The sequence below is a fragment of the Leptidea sinapis genome, chromosome 29 (genome assembly GCF_905404315.1).
Source record: "Leptidea sinapis chromosome 29, ilLepSina1.1, whole genome shotgun sequence".
In the NCBI taxonomy this organism is placed as follows: Eukaryota; Metazoa; Arthropoda; class Insecta; order Lepidoptera; family Pieridae; genus Leptidea; species Leptidea sinapis.
The window spans coordinates 11,475,992-11,500,692 of NC_066293.1; the positions used below are offsets into that span (position 1 = coordinate 11,475,992).

Consider the following 24,701-nt stretch of genomic DNA (forward strand, 5'->3'; position numbering starts at 1 on the left):
GTATTTTCAGCGATAACAACATTCTTTTTTTAAAGAATTGAATAGAATTTGTACTTTTCTGAAACTTAAACCGATCAATTTTTCAATTTTATATGTAAGTTTTTAATAAACAAAGGAAAATCAGTAAAATAAATGCCCATTTGCAGCTTAGCCACATAATCAACAGAAATATTGTAGGGTTGGTTGTAGCATTTACAATCCTAGTCAGTCCGCGCCTTAACTATGAAAACTATAGTATAACTAGCTGATCCGGCAAACGTTGTTTTGCCATATAAAGTATAATTCACGCGATAGTTTTATAAGTAATAAAATATTGCCTATATTATAGCCTGTACATCATTTTGTTCTATTGTCAATAGTTTTTGCAGCGCACGCAAAAATAGGTTTTCGATTTTACACCTTGTGTTACAAAATAGCAATTTTATTACGGATCCCTAATTTTGAAAAAAAAACATAACCTATAGCCTTCCTCGATAAATGGACTACCCAACACTGAAAGAATCATTCAAATCGGACCAGTAGTACCAGAGATTAGCGCGTTCAAACAAACAAACAAACACTGCAGCTTTATAATATTAGTATAGATAAATAGAGTAGAAACACGATAAGCGGTAGCTATGTAATAGTTCAATTTTATATTTTTAGTTTTCCAAAGATACAAAATTAAAAACAAGAATAATAAGGTAAAATAATGTCTTTTATTATTTTAAAAGCTGAGGAAACGCAAACTTTAATCAATATATTGGTACATTACTATCAGTCAGACAATATTATTTTAGACGACAAAGACACTGTTATAATATAACAAACACATCACAAGAACTGAACAATATAGGAAAGAGATACAAAATATAAATGTAGATGCGTCCTAACACATGTTTCACAAATACAATAATAACAAAAAGAAAAATCAAAGGCTTACAGTCACAAAACGCAAACATTCACAGAAGTAACTAATTTAAAAGATGTAGACAAATGAAATTAATTAAAACTAAACTTGGGGCAACGATAAGAACGATTTTAATTATAATTCTAAACTGTGTCTGAACACAGCAGGGGAGCACGAAAATCACTTCTGTATTTCAAACTAAGATTGAACATAATAACCTAACATTAATTTTTTAGAGACTAAGAACCATAAATTCTGTATCTATTCATGTCAGCATCGTTTTCACTATCAGTTAAATCTACTAACGCGCTCTAAGCTACTCTATTAGAAATCTTCTTTTTTTTTGAACTTATAAGCTCAACTTTAATATTAGATACTTAAACAACAAAAAAATCTGTAGCTTACATAATAAGTGAAAATCTTTAAAACGAATTAAAATCATAAATCAAAACATAAATTACTAATAGAAACATCAAAATCACGTAAGTACTACTAAAATTTTAGGTTTCCAACGTTATGCTGTTGCTCCTTCTACTATATGAGGAAAATCAGTTAAAAACATCCTCAATATCTGATTTTGCTAAGGTGCCAACAAGTTTTGTCAAATCTTCATATTTCTTCTGGAATATTGGTATAGACTTCTTGTAAAGCTGTTTAACAATTTTTGAAGTTAGAGCTCCGTTTATAGGTATAATTTCTATTTTAGTATCAGCTGACATGGAATATTTTACTTTATCAGAAATCTCATCATATCCTTGAAAGTCGGTATGATCTAAATAGTGAACGTTGTATGGCCTAGGTTCTTTTCTAGCTAACTGATAAACTGTAACCCATCGAGAAGGCACCATACAGTTGTAATTTTCACCGACCCTTCAATCACAGAGCACATATTTGAATTTGATATCTCTGTATGTCAGGTAAGCAAGTAGAAGCAAGTAGTTCATTTGAATACTTGTAAGGTTCTCACAGTGTTTTACAACGGCCAGTACAATTATTTTAACCAGGGCAGGCATCCGTATATACATTATAAGATGTTATACGGGGCCACGTGCGTCCACTAACTGTGTATATTTCTGGATAATAGAACTTATTTCGTTGCCTCCTCTCTTATCTTCTGATTCTCCCCATATGTAACAGAAACCGTCTCTTGTACCATTTTCATAAAAGCAAACATTGTAGATGGCATATCATTGTGAATACTACAAGAGAACACTCTCTCGTTGAATATTCAAAACCGGTGGAACCGGCAGGTGGAATTACGCATATATTGAAGTAGTCATTGCGCTTTTGGGCTAGTTCCCGATGTTCACTGTGCCTCTCTTTCCTTCTGTTCTTCTTTATAATTTCACACTTTTTATGCATTTGTCTATTTTGGGAACGTGAAATCCGATATTATTTTCAGTATTGAAAAATATTTATAAGGATTTACTCACTGACCTGAAGTGTTCTTATGTACCTGAGCCATTTTCCGATAACTTATTACGCACTTGACCAAGGATATTTGAATATAAGTTATGTTCTGCATTGTCAATACCTTGTACTGGAATAGCATGTTCTGAAGACTTTTAAGATTAACAATTTGGTAGAACCTTGAAATTTTCATATAGTGTTTAACACGCTTGGGGTGTCCACTTTTTCCAAAGTTTTGGATTTCGATGTACATTATAACACTAGTACTTAAAGGTAGTGCCATATCATAAATCATTAATTCTTATAGGTCACCTTACTTCACTTACACAAAATAGACCGAAATTCATTGTTTGTAGCGACAAGAATTGTTTTGAATAGTTAATTTAAATACAAAAAGCGCTACTCTAACCTACTATAGACTTCATTTATGAAGTCAGCAACATTAAATGAACCGATGTGTCGCGAGCAAAAGATGATGTCGGTTATTTTAAATATTTAAGTCGTTTTTTCGTGCGTGTTTACTTTAACCAACACCACAGCTTTTTAAAGCGATTGGCAAAACATCTGAAATCCATAATATCCTTTTAAAATCATACAGGAAAAACACATCAGCTCCATCTAACAGTTCTAAGGTTAGCATGGAAAAACAAATGCATTGACTGGGCACCAACAGAAAAGGAGTAAGGAAAAAAAACTCAAGTGTTTAAAATAGCCGTTAGTATGACGGAGAAAAACGATTTAAGTGTACTACAATATTCGAAACAAAAAGGGAAATACATATCAAATAATAAAATAACTACAGAATCGACAGACATAAACTTATGATGCCTACTACTCGGCTAAGTCGAGGTATTAGGTCTTTTGTGGGGCGATCTATATGCTTTTACAACAAGGTCCCAGAAAATGTTCAAAAGAAAAGTATAACGTTATTCAAAAGAATTGTTAAAAAACGTTTGTGTGGTAAAGGTTAATATAACATAAATGACTTTCTTAATGATACCACAGATTGGGAATGGAGTGACCGCCCTCAGGTTATTAAATAATAAGTTTAATTGTACAATATTACTTTGTAAACATACTTATTCGATGATAAAAAAAAGCCCGTTGAGTTTGTTGCGCCCATTCTTCTCAGGTATGAGGCATTCATTTTGGAATGGGTGGTAGTTTTTTGACTTTCAATAAGTGATGTCACATCCTATTTTGAATAAACATATTTGAATTTGATACTTTAAGCTGTAAATGGACCAAAATTGCTACAATTCTTTGTCACTTCATTTAGCCTCTGTAGCCTTAAAGTGCCACTACTTGAAGCGACACAAATGGTCAGATCGCCACAAAACCAAGACCAATCGAAGCAGAAAAAAACTCATTTTCGACCAAAGTGTCGCTTCAAGTGTTTTTCCTTTCCACCGTCGATATGATCATACTAGGTGACCCGGGCAGTTACTTCGTATTCAATATATGGATTTAAAATGTTTAAATTGTATTTATTGGTAGGGCTCTGAAACGCATGAACGGCGAGGATGTATTTGGACGAAAAATCACGACGCGGTACGCGAACGGGCGGGCGCCTCAGGCCGCGTACTCCAGTGATGAAGGATACAGCACCGGACCGACCGCAGTCGCGCCCGTAGCGGGCGATCCCGTAGCCGTGCACGTAGCTGCGCACGTAGCCGCGCACGTAGCCGCGCCGCAAGCGCCGAGACCACAGTTTCAGGTAATGTTGTAGCAATAGAAACACGACCTACTGTCAACATGTGTCAGGCCGCACCAGGTGCACTCATAATGTACTCGGTACTCGCCAGCCTGATCGTGAAATGTGCTACGCTACTAGCTCATCTTCATTTGCTCTAAAGCTTATTAACTATGAGTAAATCATCATCTTCCGTTTCTTTTAAAAATGTCCGCGTTAAGATGAACATGGACGCAGTATCATGTGCGTGTTGCTCAGCATGACAGCCGTGAAGACGTCGAATAAAATTGAGTTAACCCCTATTTTGAGCAATACACGAACAACTAACACGGAGAGCCATACAAGTCGCGAGCGTGGGACTAGCTAGCCAGCAGCTCCTAATGTCTGTGTCTGTCGGTAGCCGGCCCCGGCGCCCGCCTCGGAGCTGAGCGCGGGCCCCCCGGGCGCGGGGCCCCAGTGCTCGGGCCCCCCGGGTGCGGGCCCCCTGAGCCGGCAGTGGGCGCTGGCCTTACAGCAGCTGCCGGGCCCGACTCCGGCCCCGCACCACTTCTGCCCGCCGCCGGCACCCAAGCCGCGCATGATCCGAGGCACGCATGGTGAGTCTCTATTTATTTGATTATAATATTTTGTTTAAAGAGAACGTCCGAGCGTCACAGGGTCAAATTTAAATTCAAATTCAAAATCACTTTATTCATGTAGGTCACAGAAATGACACTTATGAATGTCAAAAATAAATTGTTTCTTATTGAATTTACCGCTACTTCGTAAAGGGTTGAGCTAATGAGAAGAAGTAGCAAGAAACTCATTGCCACTCTTTTAAGTCAAGATTTTACATTTTAGTTGTCTTACAAATCATTTCATTTACAATATATGCAAAGTGACGCAACAAAAATACTCAAATGTTAAAAACTTAAAGGCTTACACGAGTAAGTCAAAAAAAGAAAAAAAAGTAAATTAATACTTATAAACACAAGAGTTATTGAGTATAGTAGATGCATCAATCCACACATACCGTAACCCGGTATTCAGTGATCACCTCCGCCCACATTCTCTTCCAACACCGGAGGAATCACAGGAGGGAGGTGTCCGCTTTTTTTTTGAAGGTACCCGAGTCGTATCATTCCGGAAACACCGCACTTGAAAACTACACTATGAAGGAGGAAGATAGTTTTGATAAAACGACAAAAAATATTAGAGGTTCTCATAAATTATTTATTTTATTTAAAACGAAATTAAGCCAATTTCTTTTACAGGAGCAAAGAGCACAAGAAAACTTGGCTCAAGATATGAATGTAATCCTATATTGTAGATTCAAATTGGTCTTGTCTCTATAGTATTATACTATCTTCCCTCTTAAATAAATAAGTGAATCGATTGGCATCCGAACTAATAATCTATTTTCGGATATTTCTAATCATAGTTAATTTTAATAATATATTTATCTAGTTGGTATTCTTTGTATGTTGCTGGTATTTTTATTATCATTTTGTTCTTGATTGTATTACACTGTAAAATAATGTCGTAGGTATTTTAGTTCAAAATTGTAAGCCTAATGCACAATATAATATGAATAAAATAAATATTAGCTGACAATAATAATTATTAAGAGCAAAATAAATATTAGTTGACAATTGTTTGTTGATATAATGTGGCTCTAGAAGTCCTTTATTTATTTTGACAGTTGATAGTGGATAAAAATATTTTTTACATGCGAGACTGATTGATTAGTAAGAGTTGTGAAAGTTAAAAATAAACCTAGAGTCTGTCTGTTGTGAATATGTATAATAATATTTTATTTGATTAACGCGTGTGTTAAACATGTGATAATCTATTTACACCCGATTCTACCGGGTCTCTTTCAACCATTAGCCAGGGTTTTTTTTATGTAAATAAGAGACGAGACGAACAGGACGTTCAGCTGATGGTAATTGATACACCCTGCCCATTAAAATGCAGTGCCGCTCAGGATTATTGGAAAACCCAAAAATTCGGAGCGAAACTACAACTGCGCTCGTCCTTACACGTCCTTGCGCTACCTTGAGACGTATTAAGATGTTAAGTCTCATTTTCCCAGTAATTTCACTAGCTACGGCGCCCGTCAGACCGAAACACAGCAATGTTTACACATTACTGCTTCACGGTAGAAATAGGCACCGTTGTGGTACCCATAATCTAGCCGGCGTTCGGTACAAAAGAAGCCTCCCACTGGTATTGATATGACGTGTAATAAACTTAAAAAAAATATTATTAAAATTTTAAGAAATAAACATGTCGACGGTTGCATCTCAATATATTTGGTAATATTCTATATTATGTTCATATGAACATTAAGGATTTTTTTTAAAGAAACTGTGACAGTTATAATGTTAACACGAGAAACAAACATAAACTTGTTATGCCTACTACTCGGTTAAGTCGAGTTAGTAAGTTTTTAATTGGGCGATGTATAGAAAACAAATGTGTTAAGAAATTTAAAAGGATTGTTAAAAACGTTTGTGTGGGAAAGTTTATTATAACATTAATGTTTTTCTTAATGATAGCACGGACTGGGAATGGAGCGAACACCCTTAGGCTATTTAAGTATCTATAAAAGTTTATTGTACGATATTACAGTATAGCCATATATATTTAGATATGTGAAGAAAAGCCCGCTGTGATTATTGCGCCCGTTCTTCTCAGGTCTGAGGCATATTAATTCGAGCGGGTGGTAGTTTTTTGACGTTCAATAAGTGATTTTAAATCCTATTTCGAATAAAAATATTTGAATTTGAATTGAATATAACGTTCACTGTGTGTTCAATCGTGTGGCGGAGCGAGAAGAGGAGGAAAATTAGGCGACTTGTGTTTCCTTTTACAATACTGCTACTAGGTACTAGATAATATTATGTACTAAACACTGAAGTAATATTTTAAAATTTATATATTTATCTGTCGAGCTAGCACCATACTGGATAAGTAATTTACGTCATTCTGAAGGAAATTTAATTGTCTAGGCACTAAAGTAGCATTATTTGAAAATAAAGCACATTTTAAGTAATAATTACATTAAACTAAACAAAATCTATAAAACTTACCATATTGTAACTGCACTCGATTGATCAGTGCCCTGCGCTCGTCTATATGAAACGAAATTGTATTTTTTACCAGTGCTCTGTGAACGGCTGGATCACTCAGCGTTGCTTAGAGACATCACTTAATTGTGTCTCTTCTCCTGCATTTATCACGGGGAGTGTTCCGCAGAGCTGTTTCTCCTGATTCTTGCCGCCGAATTCCACCTTCGCATGCAACAAATTAGGATATCATCCCCTCCACCTGGATGTGTGGCGGTGGAATTAGCTAACTTGTGCGGTGTTTTCACGACTTAACGATATGGGTGGAGAGGTACACCTTCCTTAAAGGCCGGCAAAGTCCTGTGATTCCTCTGGTGTTGCAAGAAAACGAGGGCGGCGACGATCAGTTTTTTGTTTGTCTTCCTTTCCATATTAAATAATTAGCCTGGTTATTGCTATGGTTCAGGTTCCGGCAGCCTGGACCGCTCCGGCTGCTCGTCCAGTGCCAGCTGCGACAGTGGGGGCGAGACCCGCGCGGCCGCGTCGCCGTGGAACTCGTCCGGCAGCTTCAGCGAGCCCAGCGACGGTGAGGACTGGCCGCGCGGCGCGGAGCTCACCGTCACCAACCTGCCGCCCCTCCACGGCACCGTGCTGCAGGTGACACACACACACACAGTCACACACACAAATTGGAAGAGGATCAAGTGGCTTTAATAAAGGACGCTCGAGCAGGTGTTGAACTCATCAGGAATATTTTTGAGGAATCACAGAATGCACTATCTACTGTGATTTATTTAAACATAGGCTTTTGATTGTGTTGAACATTCAACGCTGGTCTTGAAGCTGTTTCACTATGGTATGAGAGGATCCGCGCTCGATCTTCTGATCTCATATTTAAATAATATAATTATGAGGGTCGATGTGAATGCCAGGAGATCTCCTGGGACTCCTATCGGTATGGGAGTACCACAAGGGTCTATTCTCGGACCCTTACTCTTCCTAATTGATATAAATGATCTACCTAACCTTGTAGAAAACAAACACAAGGTAGTATTGTTTGTAGATGACACTTCGCTCATATTCAAAGTAAAAATAAGCCAAGTTTTATATGACGAAGTAAACAATGCATCTGACATCGTATACGCCAATAACTTATTGTTTAATAGTCACATTAAATTTACAGCGCCAAATGTCAAAAATGTAGATGTGAATATTTTATTAAGAGGAGAGGAGCTGCTATATTTCTAGGCATTGCTTGGCATGGCGTCCCTCAATATTGAAGGATTGGCGAATAGGCAATTCTGCAGCATACGCGGTTAAAAAACTTAAAATTAGACAGTTAACTGACATAGATACGGCGCGACTAGTATACTTTAGTTATTTTCATAGTAATATGTCCTACGGTATATTGTTATGGGGCAGTGCAGCCAATATTAATACCATCTTCGTGCTGCAGAAGAGGGTTATTCGCGCTATTTATAACCTAGGTCCTAAAGAATCATTAAGAGAAAAATTTAAAAGAACAAACATTTTGAATGTTGCTTCTCAATACATTTTTGATAATGTTCTGTATGTACATAAGCACATTGAGGAATTTTCTAGAAACTGTGACATTCATAATGTTAACACGAGGAACAAACTTAAACTTGTTATGCCTACTACTTCTTGTGGGGCGATGTATATGCTTTTTCACAACAAGATCCCAGAAAATGTTCAAAACAAAAGAAACGTTTGACTTTCAATAAGTGATGTCACATTTGTATAAAAATATTTATATTTGGTAATAACTCACTTAAAACTTCTCGAAGTGATCTAGTTCCTCTCATTGTGAGGTTCTGCTGGATCTTTGCTTTTTTACGATAAATTATAATTTTTATTGTAACTTCAATCTTAACTTAACTCTTTAGTTTGTTTGTTTTAGTTGTTTTTATTTACTTGCCTGTTTTTTAAGTTTTTCTATTATTTATTTTAATTTATAGTATCTTCTTTCCTGATTGTGACATCTAAATATATTGCTGAGATGTTTCCCTCCTTTGAAAGCTGAATCGTATATTATTTGTTAAAACGAATTAAATTATAATAAGTTAATGTTTAGAATACTTTTATAGTCAAATTAAATAACTTGCATTTGGCCCAAAGCATTAATATAACTAACTCAGAATAATATATTTAAATGAGCACTGAATACTAATAATTAATATTTGGATGAGTCGATTTCATGTTAACTCTAGCACATTCAATTCGTGAACCAATCACACCCGAGTCAAGATGGTGCAATTGCAACTCAAGTGAGTCGTGGTGATTTGATGGCAATATAATTATTTGGATGTTTCCTTTTGTGTGACATTCATTGCGTGGCACTTGTATGATCATTTGTACAATAACTGTATATGAAACGTAATGGGTCGGTTTCGTAACGATAATATACTTAGATGGATACAGATAGCTGACTTTAGCACACTCTTCGTCACACCAGTCACGAATTATTTTCCTTTTATTAAAGTTAATAAATGAGCGGGAGACTCCTTTACACAGGATACCGGCTAGATTATGGATACAACAACAGCGCATTCTTCTACCGTGAAGCGGTAAGGTGTGAGCTTTATTGTGTTTCGGTGTGAAGGGCGTCGGAACTAGTGAAATTACTGGGCAGATGAGACTCAACCTGTTATGTCTCAAGGTGACGAGCGCAATTGTAGTGCCGATCAGAAGTTTTGGGTATATCGAGAATGCCGAGCATTGATGTAATTAATTATTATAAATAATTAATGTAATGGACTGCATTGTAATGGGTAGGGTGTATGTCGCAGCGACATCTGTCATTCACCTACGATTCGTATTTACTTAGTTTAAATCGCACGTTCGAGAAACGATCCTATCCAAAAATCGCTAAAGCGTATTCACGTCAGCTAGATTGACTTCAATCGTTGTGTCAGTGGTATTCTGCTATCTTTTGACAATCGTCGCTTAACAACGATTTAATGTCAAATCGAACGTCTCAGAAGTCGCTGAACTGGAGTTAGTAATTTGCAGTTGTTGGGCGTTTAATTTTTTTCATAAATATGAATATTAGCTTGTTTTGGCTACATTTGGATCTTTCCGAAAGGGCGAAAGAACGTCGACGCCGAAATAATATAGGGACCAACAAACATTTTCCTTTTGAAATAACAGACATAGAGTTCGTGAAAACATTTCGCCTTATCAAGGATTTAGTCCTTGGTCTTATTGAAGACCTCGTTCCTTTAATTCCAAAAGAGCATAGGAGTGATGTTCTCTCCGTTAATGATTAGGTAGATTTATTTATTTTATTCCAATAGTTACTTAGTTTTCTACTTAGGCTGGTAGTTACCAAGAAGGATCTTAGTGGGTAAGTATATAAATCAAATTGATCGTTATTATTATGTATTTATACCATTAATCAGCAATACTCACTTTATTCTACTCCTAAGGGCTTATATATACATTACGAACATCTTCCGTATTTAGGATCTTACCCAACTGAGTCCATAAGCGCTGGGATCAAGCACGACCTTCTTTCGAGCGTACTCTTTTCAGTGTAAGATCTCTGTGTTGTTCCATGAACTCAGTTAGCAATTTAAGGTGACGTACGGTTATAATCTTCTTCGATTTCATTTTGTTTAATCGAACAAAACGAGAAGAGAATGAGTTACTTACACTTGGGCGAAAATCCAGTTTGACTTTCATGTCTGGTGGTTTTTTTATTACAACCATTAGGCTCCCACTTTTCATTTTCAGCCTATTAATTTGTGGAAAAAAATATTTATACCTTTTTACTACTTTACGGCTTCAAATATTGTCAGGTCGAGTACCAGTAACCGAGCAAAAGACTCCGATATCCTAATTAACATATTTAAAAGAATAAGGTTGAATATAAAGGAATAGTAGAATTAGACTGGCAATGTCCTATCGCAAGTAGTCGACGAGTCGCCGAGTTTCAGTCCCATTGAGTCGGCGTCCAATCGATTCAGTACGTGAATACCAATTTTGGACCAAGTTTCGACAGGACGACTTCTGAATTGTAACGATTTTTGGATCGTTAGAATATACGTGAATCGGCCCACCGGTCGGGTCGTCCCTCGCGGTCATAACAATACAAGTTTGTGTGTCGCAGGACATGTTAACGAAGCTGTTCTCGGCGCACGTGCCGGTGCTGGGCGTGTGGGTGCGCGCGGGCGGCGAGGGCCCGCTGGCCCGCGTGCTGCTCCGCTCGGAGGGCGACGCGCGCCTGGCCATCGCGCGCCTGCACAAGCGGCGCCTGGCCAGCCCGTGGGCGGGGCGCCGCCTGGAGCTGGCGCTGGGCCGGCCCGCGCCGCCCGCCGACCTGCGCACGCTGCGGGCGCGGCTGCGGGCCATCCTGCTGCACGAGGACGACTACTCGCTGCCGCTCACGAGGCTGCGCGACAAGTACGCCAGCCGCCACAGCTGCGCGCTCACCACGCAGGACCTGCTGCGGGTGCGGGACACGGTGCTGGTGCACGAGGGCTACGGCCGCGTGGTGCAGCTGCTGGACGTGTCGCCCGCGCCCGCGCCCGCCGACCGCCCGCTGTGGAAGTGCGAGCTGCACGCCGCCTCCGAGCTGGTGGACGAGGACTGCACGCGGATCCTGCAGCCCGTGTTCATCGACGCGGCCGTGCTGGAGCGGAACACTCGCAGCCTGCTGGACGCTCACGGGGGTGTTCTGCCGCTGCTGAGGTATTGTTCGCTTTATTTATCTCTATGTACAAGTTTTTTTTCCTTCAAGTCCTCATGACTATGATCAGGTGTGTTGCAAGATGTTGAGGTTTGGCGAGGTGGAGCCACTGCCCCATCTCCCCTTAGCTAAGTAGCACATTGGCTCTCTTGAGTCTTCTAATCAGATTTTGCTGCAAGAGCATACTGGATAGCGGGTTTTGGTATGTTGTCAAACGAGCCTTATAGTTGATTAAGTATCGTTTTGCTTCGTCTAATATGGTTGGGATTTTCAGATACTCATGGATTTCCGAGTTTCGAGCGTACCAAGACGCAAATGAAAGTACCCTTAGTATACTGTTTTGAGCTCTTTGGAGGCACATAATGTTGGATTTGCTGGCTGTCGACCACAGTTGGATTCCCATATGTCCAAATCGGTTTTACTATGGAGCTATATACCCTAAGTTTGTTAGATAGGGATAAGGCAAACTGTCTACCGAGAAGCCAGAGTAGGTTTTTAAATCTAAAGTTGATTTCGTTGCGCTTCGTTTTTATATGGTCTTTCCATACCATCCTACGGTCCAGATAAAATCCGAGGTATTTAACGCAGGTTGATTGCGGCAGAGTGTCAGAGCCTAGATTGACCGGTGGACAAGTTTTCCGTCTTAGGGTAAATGTGATGTGGTGAGACTTCGGGGCGCTTGCTTTTATGCGCCACTTGGTCAGCCAAGCATAAGTGGCATGAGCTGCGTTTGCAAATGTCTGGTCGCTTCATTGGGGTCACTGTTACAACCGAGGAACGCCGCATCATCGGCAATCGTTGCTACAGCTACTTCTGGTGATTGGGGTAGGTTACTAGTAAATAAGTTATATAGGACTGGACCAAGTACGGAGCCTTGGGGTACTCCGGCCTTGCAGCTAAAAAGGGAAGATCTTGCGTCACGGAGCTTTACTTGAACATTCAGTAGGTAGTAGGAGTGTACAAAGTACATTTTAATTTTGCACAATAGTCCTTTATGCCAAACCCGGTCGAAAGCTAGTTGTACGTCGATAAAAGCAGCCGAACAGTATCCCTTCTTTTCCAGACATTGTCTTATTGTACAATACACTCTGTGAACTTGTTCTATGGTAGAGTGGTGCTTCCGCAAGCCAAATTGATGGTCAGGTATTACATCTAGGCAAGGGGAAAGTCGTGCCAGGATGATCCTTTCCCACAATTTTGACAGTACAGGCGTCAGGCTAATAGGGCGATAAGACAAGACTTCGGTAGGCGGTTTACCACGCTTATGGATCATAACAATTTGTGATGTTTTCCAGAGTCTAGGAACATGCGAGGTTCTCAATGTGGCATTGACAAGGATGGTCAAAAACGTAATACATTTCTTAGGAAGCTCTTTTAATAGCCTGGGGGTGATTAGATCAAATCCAGGTGCTTTATTAGGGTCAATTTTGGCTATTTCTCTAGCCACCTCTCTTGGTGTAGTAGGTCTCAAAGTAAGGCATAGTACCAGGTCTTGTCCTGGGATTTGGTCTTTTGCTGGATCTTCTGGAATATCCATATTGTTGGGTTGGAATACGTCGGCCAGATATGTAGCAAAGGCTTGAGATTTTTCTTGGTCAGATCGCGCCCATGTACTACTAGATCTAATAGGTGGAGAACTTTGTTGCGGCTGTGGGAGATACTTTGTTGTCTTCCAGAGGTTGTGGGTCCCATTTGAATTAGGAGACATTCTCGCCAATCTCTGTGTAAGCGATTCATTTACAGCGGGGTCCAGTAGATCTTTAAGTTTAAAAGCTCGATTTTTTCTGGTTTTGTCCTCAGTTTTATGGTTTGTCTGCCAAATTCTGCGAAGGCGACATCTGGGAGCGATTTTTTCTTTCACTGCAAGAGGGACCGCTGCCTCTCGTGATGCGTCTTTTAGCTCAAGAGTATTAAACCAAGCCACTTGAGTAAGATTTGTTATATAGAGGCATGCGTCGTCCACTTCTTCCTTGGTTTTGAGTGGGACATTAAGGTTAAGGTTTAATTCAAGAAATTCCTGAAAATATCGCCAGTCAGTTTTGTGATTGTAGAGATAGTCGGTATGGGTGTCACTGGGTATGGCCACTGGACAAACCGTAAGTAGGACAGGTGAGTGGTCGGAGCTACCGTCGAGGCTTGCCTTTACGATAGTGAACTGTTCGCTCTAGGAGGTCAGGTATTTTGTTGCTGTCCGTGGGCCAATACGTAGGCTCCCTAGTTGACATAATTAAAAGGTGATTGACATCGATACTCTTTTTTAGTTCACGGCCTCTAGTGACTGTTAGTCTTGTCTAGTCTTAATTTGTGGCTTGGAGATAGGGACACGTAGTAGATTCCAAGAGTCAGTGCTTTATATTACTCTTGATAATTATTGCGGTGCCAGCATGGGTTCCACCATCAGGATGACAGCTGAGGTACACGGAAATTCCTGGAATACATATACTGCTTCTTGGTGTTGTGTGTGATTCAGAGATAAGGCAAACGTCAAGCTTGTTGGATTTGATGGACATATCCAGTTCGTTTTTATTAGGGCCAAGGCCGTTGATGTTCCGAGTGGCAATTGTAAAGAAGTCATTTTGTTAGTTTGGAGACGAGAGTAGTGATTAGACTCACTAAAGAGCCAATTTGTTGAATTAGGAGATCCATTTTCTCGCTTTGTTTAAGTAGGATATCTTCCAGGTTGTTGTAGGATTGTTGCTTTGATTGGGTATTCTTTCCATCAGAAACTTCAGCATAGGTGCGTTGGTGAATGGGTTTTTCAGTTCCTTGAGGCTTGGTCAAGGTGTAGATTGGGTTAATTGGCAAAGCTGTGGTAGTTGAGGAGGGGTTGCGTGTTTCTCTTGGGGTTACGGTTTTATTTCTACGGGTGAGGATTTCTTTATATATTTCACAGCCTTTTCTTCTTTTCAATTAGCTGGATGGTCCGCATTTGACACACGTATATGGTTTCATGCAGTTACTCTTCGAGTGACCGTAGCGCTGGAAACGTTGGCATTGAACAATACTTTTAGACTTACGAGGATCCTCTATCTTGACTTTTTGATTAAATATATGGGTAATGTTTTTGACTGCAGGATTGTTAATACTGGGCTCAATTTTCACGAAAAATGTCGATGTGGGTTTTTTGTCAGGCCCGTATCGTGAATTGAAGATTTCGACTTTAATTTTATTGTGCGTACTCTCAATAGCTTCTAATATCGCTTCATGGGAAGTACTGTGATGGAGGTCTTTAATGACAATGCGATAGCATTTGTTGTCCTTAGGGGTAAATGTATGCCCTTTGAGACCGTTTGCTCTTATTGCCGCTTTGATTTTCTTGTACTCCTCAGCAGTGTTGACGAGTATGTGGAGTAGGTTTTTGTTGATTAATTTGAATCTGAAACATTATTTGCTGCTGACGGTTTGAAGAAGCTTCGATAGCTCGGTAACATCCTCTATGCCAAAAGTATTTTTTTTTTGTCAAACTTTATTTATTATTCATTTATTAATATTTATAATATTATTATATAATATATATAAGTATCGTATATTGGAAATATTAATAAATGAATAATAAATAATCAACCTTCAGAGCTTGAACTAATTGTTTGTGTAAGGATGGCGCACCGGGGCCCAGCTAGTAGAGCAGTTTTCAATATAAAGTAGTAACTAAACATTCGTATGTTCAGCTTCGTAGAATGCTACGAGGCCATGCACGAGCCGTTCGTGTACGACTCTCGGTACGGCGTCGTGCTGGAGCTGCTCTTGAGAAACATTCCCTCGGTCGAGCTGAAGGAGAGCCCTTACAGACACCTCACCTGGGCTAACACCGTGCAGAATATTTCCGACAATAGTGAGTATTTTTATATCCTTTCGTGTTACTAACACATTGTTCAAAGATGGATTGAATGTAACAATGACCACAGTTAGCCGTACAGCTCACTGCTATCTACAGGTCTTGCCTGCCCTACAGATACATGCCACTCCAATAGAGGGAAGTGAAAGGAGTATTTATCCCTGAGCCCGGCAAAAGTGACTACCCATACCCCAAATCGTACAGGTTAATAAGTCTCATATCATTTTTGCTGAAGACTAGAGAGATTTTGCGATAGGGGTATAAGGGAAAATGATCTCCTAACCTCCTAACAAAAACCGCTACATGCCAACAAACACGTCTATGGTCAGGGCAGAGCAGGAAAGAATTATCACGTTAACGTACACCTTAGGTGCATTTATTGACATTGAAGGCATCTTTGATAAAACCTCTTTCACTAGCATAGGCCGAGCGCAGGCCGATCACAATATTGATCCTACAATTCCCGGGTGGATAGACAGCATGTTGAGGCATTGGGCGATACAATTCACTGTGAACACTATCACAAGATGTGTGCTGGCAGTTGCCAGAAATTATCGCTCCTTGTGGGAAACCAACTGGTTTCCCACAAGGAGCGAATTTCGCCACTTATTTGGAACCATGGGGTTAGAGCTCACCACAAAACTGAAAAAAAAAATAAAGAGTACACGGCAGGCTATGCGGACGACCTCGCCATTCTAGTAGTAATTGGACCATTTGAGAGCGTTTAATGCTGCCTCATGAGATTCGCTTTTAAGATCATTGAAGAATTTAAAACAGAATTAAAAAAAAAACCTATTTAAGACTTGACTGACCACCGATCAACCTATCATGCTTAACATTTATTTGTATCAAGTACTTTTATTTGTAAAATTATAAGTATAATATATATAGCTAAGTATCGTTTCTAACGATTATGAACTATTTCTTGTTTGTTAATGTAACTCTGTTGCTGTAGACTACTTTAGCAATAGTACAAACCTCAGTGGTTTTTATTGCTTTGAAACCATAATGTAATTTTATTTTATTAAAAAATAAATAATAAAAAAATTGACTAGCAGTTAATCCGACGGAGCTAGTACTTTTTACCAACAATCTCAGTCTTAGTAATCTTACATTACCAAACGCTGTCAAACACCGAACTAAGCCTTACTAAAGATTTTAAATACCTGGGAGTTATACTGGACCGTAAGCTGCTTCGGAATAAACACTGAACACAAGCTGGAAAAAGCGTTCATCATCTTTTGGCAGTGCAGAAGACTCATAGGCAAAACCTAGGGTTTTGCTCCAAAGATAGATAGCTTAGATATTATAATTAATTAATATGGAGCAATAGCTCGGTGACTGAATGAACTGAATGGCTTGCACAGCCATAACAGGATGCATCCGCACTACGCCTTAGTCTGCCCTAGGAATCCTAGCGCTAACACCGCTTCACATAAACTTTCAACATGAAGCGACAATGGCGGTTCTACGTCTAGAACTGTTGGGTGTATGGAAGAATGAAGACTGCCTCACAGATAATCTGGAATAGGGTAAAAAATTATTATTCACTCTGTGAGGCACCATGCGATAACATACCTAAAACATATGTTTTTCAATAGAACTTTCACATACATATATTATTGCCATTAAGTAATACATTTCCTTCCGAATTTTGATCCTTATCAGCAACAGAATCCATAATGGTTCAATAATACAGGATGTAATTTTTTTTGAAAAATCATTCGGGTCGATTTCCTTGAAAACTTCAAGAAATTTAAAAAAACTAAATATGCAGTTATTGTTTGCTTATAAATTGAGGGCATGACTCTTTTCACGACTTTCCTCTAAGTCTCGTACTTTCCGCCCTTCTCAAAAAACCACCTGTATATTAAATGTTAAATTAACGGAACAAGTGTCAAATTTTGTGAACTCGTAAATGCCCTCCCCGACATTGACACGTTTTAACTAAACCTTGGCGTTGCGTAGAGACGTCGCTTCATTGTGTGTCTTCTACCGCATTTATCGCGGGGAGTGTCCCGAAGAGCTGTTTTACCTGATTCCTGCCGCCGAATTTCACTTTCGCACGACACGCCACAAGTTACGATATCATCCCCACCATCTGGACGTGTGGCGGTCCTCCACAGTGCGGTTTTCAAGGAGCTTTCTTCCTGGTACTACGAAGCTGTGGAATGAGCTTCCTTGTGCGGTGTTTCCGGGACCATACGACATGGGTACTTTCAAGAAAAGCGCGTACACCTTCCTTAAAAGCCGGCAACGTTCTTGTGATTCCTCTGGTGTTGCAAGAGAGGTTGGGCGGCGGTGATCACTTAATACCAGGTGACCCGTACGCTCGTTTGTCCACCTATTCCATAAAAAAGAAACCAAGTTTTATTACAATACTGATAACCAGATCATACTTTCTCCCCTAAGTATTGAAGTATTCTTTGATTCAATGTCTTACTTTAATTATATTATTATTAACTATATTTTTTTAAATGACGTAGCAAAAATTAATTCAAACAAAACAATGCTTATATTTATAATACTATGATTACATAAAATATAATGTATACCTGTCGTCACCCAGGCTCGGGGTCTGCCGGCTCGGGCTCCGAGGAGCGCGGCCGCACGGCGCCCCTGCTGGAGCCCATGCTGGCTCTGTTCGAGCGGGAGCTGACCGACCTGCTGCGGGCCGCCACCAACTGCTGCATTCCTTTCAGCAAGTTAGTATGGCCACTACCTACACTCCATGCTTCAAAAGAATAAAACGAAATCCTTATAGGATCATTTGTTGTCCAAGGGGCCGCCACTTGGTCGCTTTAGTGGAACAGTATTTGCCAATCTTATACTCATAACTGAGTATCAAAACCAACAGTTCGATGTTTTTATAAATCAACTTCAAGAACTTGCCAAAACAAAACGAATCTCACCTGAAAATATGTACTATGTAGATATAATTGATCTGTTCCGCAGGTTGATTCCCATGTTCCACCATCACTTCGGGCGCCAGTGCCGCGTCGCCGACTACGGGTTTACCAAGCTGCCGGAGCTGCTTGCAGCACTCACCTCCACTATTGTCGTGAGTATCTAAAAATGAGAATGAGTGAATCTTTATAAGAATCACTCATTGAATCTCCGTCACTGTTTGTGTGTTTGTTTTGAGGATATTTAGTATATTGTTTTTTTTTTTATTTTTATATATTGCCCTCTGCCAAACCCAATTTTCGTAATTATTGTGTAAAGAAAAAAAAGTTCAATTCGGAATTTATCATCGCAAAGATTCTGAATAAAACACGAAAATAATGAATTAAGATTATTAAGAATCACAAAAATAATGCAGACAAAACTTACAGACAAATCCATATTGTCAAAAAGAAATTTAGAAAACCTTATTACAAGACTGAAATATTTATATGACGCACTTTATTACGAGCATATAATTTTTGTTCCGCGTAAAATTGTAAATATATTTATCTACACCGCTTTAAATCCTCTATTAATGATTCTGAAACAGTTAGCTTATTACCAACATTAAAACACCCAATGTCGTAATAACCATTACATCATCCAAACGAGTGTTGTAATGTTGTACTGAATTTCATAACAACACTCCTTGGTTTTTTTTCGATCCCTTCATGCACAAAGAGTTTCAACAAACAGCCACATTCTTATTGCTCGATGCGTGATATCTGTATGTATTTCAAAAAAATAATATTTTCGTTTACGCGCGTTCCACACTACCAGAACGTGGCGCGCCGTAAATAAAAAGTAGGTTATTCGAAACCCCGCCATTTTTCTTGAAAAAATGAGCGATTCAAGTTTTGACAGCACACCGCCGGATATTTTAAACGCTTCAAAGGACATAATATTCAAGTGAATTTTAATAATTGCACTATACAAAATGTAAATTACTACTAAAATAAATAGTTCTTTCAATAATACTTAGTTTATTTGTATATAATCAGTAATGTATGATATTAGGTTACTACTAGGACTCGCTGAGCAGTAAGCTAACTGTTTCAGAATCTTTTAGAGCATTCATATTCTGGGTGTAGATAAAGTCTTGTATGCAATTGTTGATAGATAGTATCACATGAGTCTTTTAATACCTAACTATCAACAGTTGCATACAAGACTTTATCTACACCCAGAATATGAATTCTCTCTCTCGTGTGATAAACTCACATTCGTGTTTTAATACCCCTCATTACACAACAGTTGTATAAATAACTATTATCTATACCCACCCTCTATTAAAGATTCTGAAACAGTTATCTTATTTCCCACATTTAAACACCCAACGTCCTAATAACCATCATATTACAAACGAGTGTCGTAATGAAATTCAGTACAAAATAATATCATCCGTTTTCGTAAAAACACTCCTTTGGATGATATTGTGGTTACTAGGACTGGCTTTTTTAATGTTAGCAGTAAGCTGTTTTAGAATCTTTTATAGAGGATTCAAATTATGGGTGTGTAGATAAAGTCTTGTATGCAACTATTGATAATTAGGTATTAAAACAGTCATTTGATACTACTATAAACCCACATTCGTTTTAATTCTTACTACACAACAGTTGCATAAATAACTATTAAGTTTTTGGTGAGATGAGTAAAGCAAGGAGTATCTTGTTGCTATGTAGTACATACGAGTGTTCATTAACTTGAAAAACATTTTTAAGCACCGGTACATCGTGTGTTATTGCGCATTACGTGCCCATATAAAAAAAATATTTGCGTAAATAGAAATCTTCATTTTAGATGTCTTATTGGCTATCCAATCATTTTTCTGTCTCATTGAACAGCTTTCATCCAAAATTAAAAATAACGTTAAATAAGAAAGGCAACTAGCACGTTTGGTATATAATTAGGGAGAGTTGGAAGGAATCGAAAAAAGTGAATATTACCGCAAAACAAAAAAACTTCCGTAAATACAGTACACAAAAAGGAAAAATTAAAACCATGTCTGTTTGTTATTAAATAAATATTTAAGTTTTATAATAAAAGGTTAGTAAAATGTGCCTTTACAGTATGCATAATGCCATCCATAATAAAAATGTTTTTGTATTTTTTAAGTAATTGGTCTACTATCCGTGAAAATAGATTCAAATACCTTTGGGACGACGACCCTTATGATTTTTGCATGACTTTAAATAACATGAATATATTTAAGTCCTTTTATCTGCACCCATGCTTTAAATCCTCGATTAAAATTAGCTTCTGAAACTGTTAGCTTATTGCCAACATTAAAACACCTAATGTCCTAATAACCATTACTTCATCCAAACGAGTGTTGTAATGTTGTACTGAATTACATAACAACACTCTTTTATTTTTTTTCGAACCCTTCATGCGCAAATAGTTTTAACAGACAGCCACAGTCTTATTGCTCAATGCGTGGTATCTGTATGAATTTCAATAAAAGAACATTTTATTTTACGCGCGTCCACACTACCAGAACGTCGCGCGCCGTAAAAAAAGTATGTTATTCGAATCCCCGTCATTTTTAGTTTTGTTTATAAAAATGAGCGATTCAAGTTTTGACAGCACACCGCTAGATATTTTAAACGCTGCAAAAGAACATAATAATCAAGTGAATTTTAATAATTGCACTATACAAAATGTAAATTTGAAAAATAAATAATTCTTTCATTAATAGGTACTTAGTATATTTGTATATAATCATAATAATAAGTAATGGATGATATTACTAGGACTGGCTCTTTTAATGTTAGCAGTGAGCTAACTGTTTCAGAATCTTTTAGAGGATTCATATTCTGGGTGTAGATAAAGTATTGTATGCAACTATTGATAATTAGGTATTAAAACACTCATGATACTAATATCACACTTGGCTTCGCCGTTACACAACAGTTGCATAAATAACTATTATCTGTTTTTTTAATTCCGTCCGACCAGGATTCGATCGTACTCAATCGCCCAACTACTCTGTTCCCCGAGCCGGTTACATGTTACGCGAACAGTTAGGCCATACCCACTACGGGATAGTTTTAGTTGCGCTATTTTAAAGCGTCAGAAATGCTTCCTTTATGCTTGTTTTATATGCGTTCATTGTAATTCGATGTTTTATAAGATCAGCAATACTCTTGTGATTCCTGTGGTGTTACGAGAGGGTATGAGTTGCGGTGATCTATTATCACCAGGTGACCCTTTGCTCGTTTGTATTTCCATAAAGAAAGTATTATCCAATTTAAATATTATATTATAGACTAGCTGACCCGACAGACGTTCTGTATATAATAAATAGAATAATGTTTTTATATGAATTTTTCAATAATATATCATAAGATCAAAAATAACTTCGTAAAATATGCACCCTGCTGTCGTAATGAAATTGTTTCACAGCAGAACTGTCAAACCGTGCGTCAATAAATTCTCTCATAGAAATTATGTATGGACACATCAAAGGAAAAAAAAATTTGCTGTTTTTATTTAATTTAGCAGCATTTTCCTATTTATTCACCTTTTAAACCTTCTCTGGGCTTCCAGAAATAATACAAGACCTAAATTTGCCAAATCGGTCCAGCCGTTCTCCAGTTTTAGCGAGACTAAGGAACAGCAATTCGTTTTTATATATTTAGATTACACACATAAGTTGACTGAGAGAGTTTATGCCGTATAAGATACAGATATGTATATTTATAATATAACTGTAAATTTAATAAATATTGGGGAATATGTACGTTTTGGGACGGATAAGTTTTATAATATATATATTGTATAATAGTTATTTATGCAACTGTTGTGTAATAAGGGGTATTAAAACACGAATGTGGGTTTGAATACCTAATTATCAACAGTTGTATATAAGACTTTATCGACACTCATAATATGAATTCTCTATAAAAGATTCTGAAACAGCTTATTGTTAACATTAAAACAGCTAGTCCTAGTTGTAACTTAATATCATCCATTATTGATTATATACAAATAAACAAAATATTTATCACATTATGAAAGAATTATTTATTTAAGCAGTAATTTACATTTTGTGTAGTGCAATTATTAAAATTCACTTGAATATTATGTTTGTTTGCAGTGTTTAAAAACATTGAATCTTTAATAACCTACTTCAATTTTTTTTACGGTAGGTACGTGACGTTCTGGTAGTGTGGAACACTCTTTAACGAAAATGTTGTCTGTTGAAACTTTTTGCGCATGAAAGGATCGAAAAAAAAAACAAAGGAGTGTTGCTATGAAATTTAGTACAACATTACAACACTCGTTTGGAAGATGTAATGGTTATTAGGACATTGGGTGTTTTAATGTTGGCAATAAGTTAACTGTTTTAGAATCTTTAATAGAGGATTTAAAGCGTGGGTGTAGATAAATTAATTTAGTAGTTAGTAGCTCAAAACTTAGTATAATAAGGTTAGGTAGGCAGATATTATTGATTTCTATTTGTTATGATTCTGATATACTTACCTGGTTATTTCGTCTAGTATCGGATTTTCATATTTTACCAAACTTAATAATATTTATTAATCTTTAGGTTTTGGGGACGGGTTCGTATCGGATCATAACTCTCTCGTCCGCGGCGCAGAGTCGGCGCTGGACGGCTGATCTCGTCAAAATAATGAAGACTCAGGGCGGCCGGGCCGTCGGCCAACACGAGATACCCCAGCTCTACGAAGCGGTCGTCAACCGACCGTTCTCGCCCGCCAGCTACGGCGTGTGCACTCTCGCCGAGCTCATGAAGAAGGTGTCGCGAGAGGTCATCGTGAACCCGGACGGCACGCTTGCCGTCCCTCGGGACGTTCCCGCTCCGGAGGAACGGGAGCGCACGCTGCACTTCGCGTTCCAGGCCGTCGAGCTTCTGAGCCTCACGCCGAACCTGAAGATGGAGATCTCGCGTTTCGGGCAATCGTATCGGGCGCACTTCGGCACCCCACTCCCGGTCGCGCTCGAGGGACTCCAGAAACTGACGGACTTGTTCGAAACGATCCCCGAAGTCGTGTCGCTGAGCGTCGGCCCGTCGGGCGAGCGCGTCGTCGGCGTGTCGACCGAGGCGGCGCGGGCCCTGATGGCGCAGCGCTTCAGGGCGCTGGCGCCCGTGCGGCTGGCGGCGCTCAGGGAGCGGTACGCTCGCGAGTTCGGCGTGGCGCTGCTGCCCGAGCTGCTGGAGCAGTCCAGCCTGGAGAGCGTGGTGGCGGCGGCGGGCGGGCGCCTGGCGGCCGGCGTGCTGGTGTCGGACGAGTGGGCGAGCGCCGCGCTGGCCGCCGTGGGCGCGCTGGCGGCCGACCGGCGCGTGGCGCGCGGCCCGCGCCCGCCCGACTTCGAGCGGGAGTTCGCGCGGCTGACGGGCGCCGCGCCCGACCTGCGCCGCCTGCAGGACCTGGGCGTGCTGGACTGCCGCGCCGGCTTCCTGCGCGTGAGCGAGCCGTGGCGCGTGCTGTGGCGCGTCGCGCTGATCCTGCGAGATTGTTCGAGGCCGGTTCCCCCTATGGAGATATTCTTGGAGTATACGAAGCGCTACGGACCGTCGTTCCCCGACGCGGATTTATTAGGTGAGTGTGTTGTGCCCTACCTTTTTATATATATTTCTATATTATTTTCTCGCCCGGCCCGACCCGGCCTTAGGGATCTTCAAATATAGAGCGTCCTCTTCCAAGGAGTAGCGGATGTCCTCGAGCGGCCGCCTCTCCGCTTCTCGTCCCGCGAGTCTCTCGCCCGGGTGCCCTCTTGCAACACGCATCGTATATATTTAATGTGTTCGTTTTATGATAACCTCGGGCAAAACTTCCCCCCGTCAGAGTTTATTGCGACATCAAAATTTAATGATTAAGCTGAATGTCCCGGAATAGCATCCTACAAATATAAACCTGAATGTCCAAGTAGTTAAAGTAGATAATTTGATTGATCTTCCGATACCACTCCCCGATCCAGGCTTGGACGCGGTAGTGAACTTCCTCCGCAGCAACACGGTATTCTGCGAGGTCCGCGCGGAGGGCGCCAGTCGCTGGTGCCTCGGGGACGGTATCAAGGTGCCGGTCGTGAGGGACGTGCTGCCGGTCAGCCGTATGACGGCCGAGGAGTACTCCGCCTTCGACACTCCGCCCGGACAGAAGGTAACACTTGCTAACATATATAGTATAAAGTTAGCCTTA

At 39.6% G+C, this 24,701-nt stretch overlaps 1 protein-coding gene across 2 annotated transcripts in view; it reads left to right on the forward strand.

The window, feature by feature from the left end:
• Positions 1-24,701, forward strand: part of LOC126973494 (meiosis regulator and mRNA stability factor 1) — a 44,264-nt gene that overhangs the window by 15,452 nt on the left and 4,111 nt on the right. Inside the window, exons 7-15 of one of the 2 annotated variants that reach the window (XM_050820818.1) lie at positions 3,797-4,016; positions 4,393-4,588; positions 7,509-7,699; positions 11,175-11,755; positions 15,422-15,585; positions 18,158-18,293; positions 18,544-18,649; positions 23,087-24,101; positions 24,481-24,662. In XM_050820818.1, coding sequence (XP_050676775.1) covers positions 3,797-4,016; positions 4,393-4,588; positions 7,509-7,699; positions 11,175-11,755; positions 15,422-15,585; positions 18,158-18,293; positions 18,544-18,649; positions 23,087-24,101; positions 24,481-24,662 — 2,791 coding nt within the window. Of the gene's footprint in view, positions 1-3,796; positions 4,017-4,392; positions 4,589-7,508; positions 8,335-11,174; positions 11,756-15,421; positions 15,586-18,157; positions 18,294-18,543; positions 18,650-23,086; positions 24,102-24,480; positions 24,663-24,701 lie in introns of those variants that run through there. The other variant, XM_050820819.1, reaches the window with a different exon arrangement.